Source organism: Halyomorpha halys, unplaced genomic scaffold (genome assembly GCF_000696795.3).
Source record: "Halyomorpha halys isolate HHAL.00 unplaced genomic scaffold, Hhal_1.1 Scaffold45.1, whole genome shotgun sequence".
In the NCBI taxonomy this organism is placed as follows: Eukaryota; Metazoa; Arthropoda; class Insecta; order Hemiptera; family Pentatomidae; genus Halyomorpha; species Halyomorpha halys.
Window position 1 is genome coordinate 102,699 of NW_027113993.1, and position 2,642 is coordinate 105,340.

Consider the following 2,642-nt stretch of genomic DNA (forward strand, 5'->3'; position numbering starts at 1 on the left):
TTTTTGAGTTGTGTCACTTTAGAAATACTAGTGCGATATGATACATGTTTCAATGATTGGTGTATTTTTGTAACCATTTGTTTAAATTGAAAAAAATAAAAAATATTCCATCCACAATAATTAATCAAACATACCATTTCCATTAAAGCTCGGAGTATTCTTGATTTTTCTATATTCTTTTCTGTTTGGTGATGTTTTTCTGCCACTGTTCTGTAGACTAACTCTATACTGAAGTTCCATCCATCGAAATATGATGGTGTAGTGTATGATATACACTGGAAAATAATGAACTAATTTATGTCAATCAAAGACATTTTTTAACTATGTATGCAGTTCTAAAAGTTCAATTAAAAATAAGTTTTAAGCATTTGTGATTTTTATATTTACTCTAAACTGAACCATTAATATTAATTAATTTTGTGTTCAAAAGTAGCCATTTAAATATAACATAATCCAGCCTATAAGATGAAATATGTTTTTAGAATAAATTGAAATTAATGTAAAAAATAACAAATTATCGATAATTTAGTACCAAAATATTTTTACCTACATTACTTAAGATATTCACTTTTTTGAATAATTTTGTTTATTATTTCTTTTCAAGGTACAAAACTTTAGCGTCAAAGGAACATACCAAACTGAGACTAGGGTTATATAATTTATTTAATGAAAAAAAAAAGACCCCAGTAAGGAAGTAACCCAAGTTTCAACTATCATATTAAAGAAATTAAAAAAACAATATATATATTAATCTACATATTATATAAGTTTACCCATTTTCAGAAAATATATATCATTATACCACAATTGCAATAAATGAAACATTAAATAATATTATTAATAAATTAAATCACCTCTTTCATCCTTTCTGGAAAACCTGGTATTTCCTTGACAAATTCCATACATTCTGGAATTACAACCTTGTGCAGTGTCTTATAATACTTGTCAATTTCTGTGTCTAGCTTATGTCTTACATAAACATTTTTCCTATAACAAATTAAAACTAGATAGTCTCAAAACACATTTAAGTCAATTCATAAATACATACTATAAAATCTTATTTGAGATTTGGTAATTTAGTTTTAAAAACTTCTTATGACGCTTTATTTCAAATTTTTTTTCCCTGTTTAATGCTTTGACCCTTATTGAATAAATGTTCACATGTTAATATAAACAATTATCCTTTTAATGATAAATACATTTTAATTTAAGGAAATAAACAATTATAGCTTTGGGGAAAAAAAATTGGAATTAATTCCTAAATTATTAACAAAAGCAATGCTTGAGATATGAATTAGCTGTTAGAACACATTTGGAAAATTCAAACCACAATTCAATAAAATAACAAAAAGTTTCACTTGAGAAATAAATTAGTGGTTAGGACAGATTTGGAAGATTCAAATTACAGTTCTATAAATGAACAACAAAATGGCCTTAAGACCTTCTAATTTAGACATGTCACAATTATAATGTAATTATTGTATAACAGGATGTAACTATTTGTAAAACGTATATTATTGTAGTTCTACTAATGGATCCTCCACAAGGCTGTATCATACCATAGTACATACACTTCACTATTCACAGCACCTTTACTAGTTCTATTTTAGTTAATTGAATTGTAAATTTCAATAAATTAATAAAAGAAATGAGTTACCAGTTCAAACAATTGTAATTATTGTGGGGTATTGTAAATAGGTAGTTATACAAATTTCATATCAGTAATCTCTGTGAAGGCAAAACTGATGACAAAGTTTTCTATTCTAGAAAATGATAATCACTCCATTGAGAATTGACTTAATTCATTTCTTCAGGAAGCCCAAGGAAATTTGGATAATGTATGTTTCCTGATTTCTATTTTTAGTCACATGGAAGGTAAAATCAGACACTACTTTAATTCCTGGTACTATATAAATTATCAGGTTCCATGAGCTTCAGGACATAGGGTTCCACTTCTGTTTGCATTGGAAAAACAGTTATCATCCCTATAGAAGGAAGTGTAGATGAAGAGACTGGGGAAAAGGCAGCAGAGTAATTTCTTTTTTAAATTGAGTTATTGATGTCAATGAATTCTGAATCGAAATCTGCATTCTTGCAGGGAATTAGTATGCAATAAAATAGATCAAATATGTTTTCGCATTTTAACTCCCTGGAAAAAATTTTTGGCAAATTCTTATTTTGAATCGTTTGACACCAAGAACTTATTTAAAAGGAAAAGGAACTTATTTGTTTTTATTCTTTATGTATCTAAATTCGGGCGTTGTTGCAATTAGTTCACTCTATTGTTTTCTTGATGGATTTTCTATAGAGCTTCTTTATCGCTTCACGATTATGCCAGAATTTTTATATTTCCCGAAAAAAGATTGAGTCAATATGTTTGTAGCGACAAGGTCCATACCTCGTTGCCGAATTCAGGTCAAGATCAACCGGAGTTCGGGAGGCACAGCCGCCTTGGAAGATCCAGTTTACTTCCTTAATGCTAATCGTTGGAAGTGTGGGGAAAAAAAAACTGAAGAACCCATTTAATCATGAGTTTGAGAACCCCAATTGTTTTTCTTTAAATATCGCTTTAGTTGTATCCCACCTTTCCTAACTTACAGAATCATTTAGAAAAAAAGAGAAATGCTTTATTTAGCCATGCT

The 2,642-nt window shown here is 28.4% G+C and overlaps 1 protein-coding gene across 1 annotated transcript in view; it reads right to left on the reverse strand.

The window, feature by feature from the left end:
* Positions 1 to 2,642, reverse strand: part of LOC106689002 (IDS-type sesquiterpene synthase) — a 14,911-nt gene that overhangs the window by 9,318 nt on the left and 2,951 nt on the right. Inside the window, exons 2-3 of the mRNA XM_014433739.2 lie at positions 855 to 987; positions 135 to 275 (exon numbers count right to left, since the gene is read on the reverse strand). Coding sequence (XP_014289225.1) covers positions 135 to 275; positions 855 to 987 — 274 coding nt within the window. The remainder of the gene's footprint in view (positions 1 to 134; positions 276 to 854; positions 988 to 2,642) is intronic.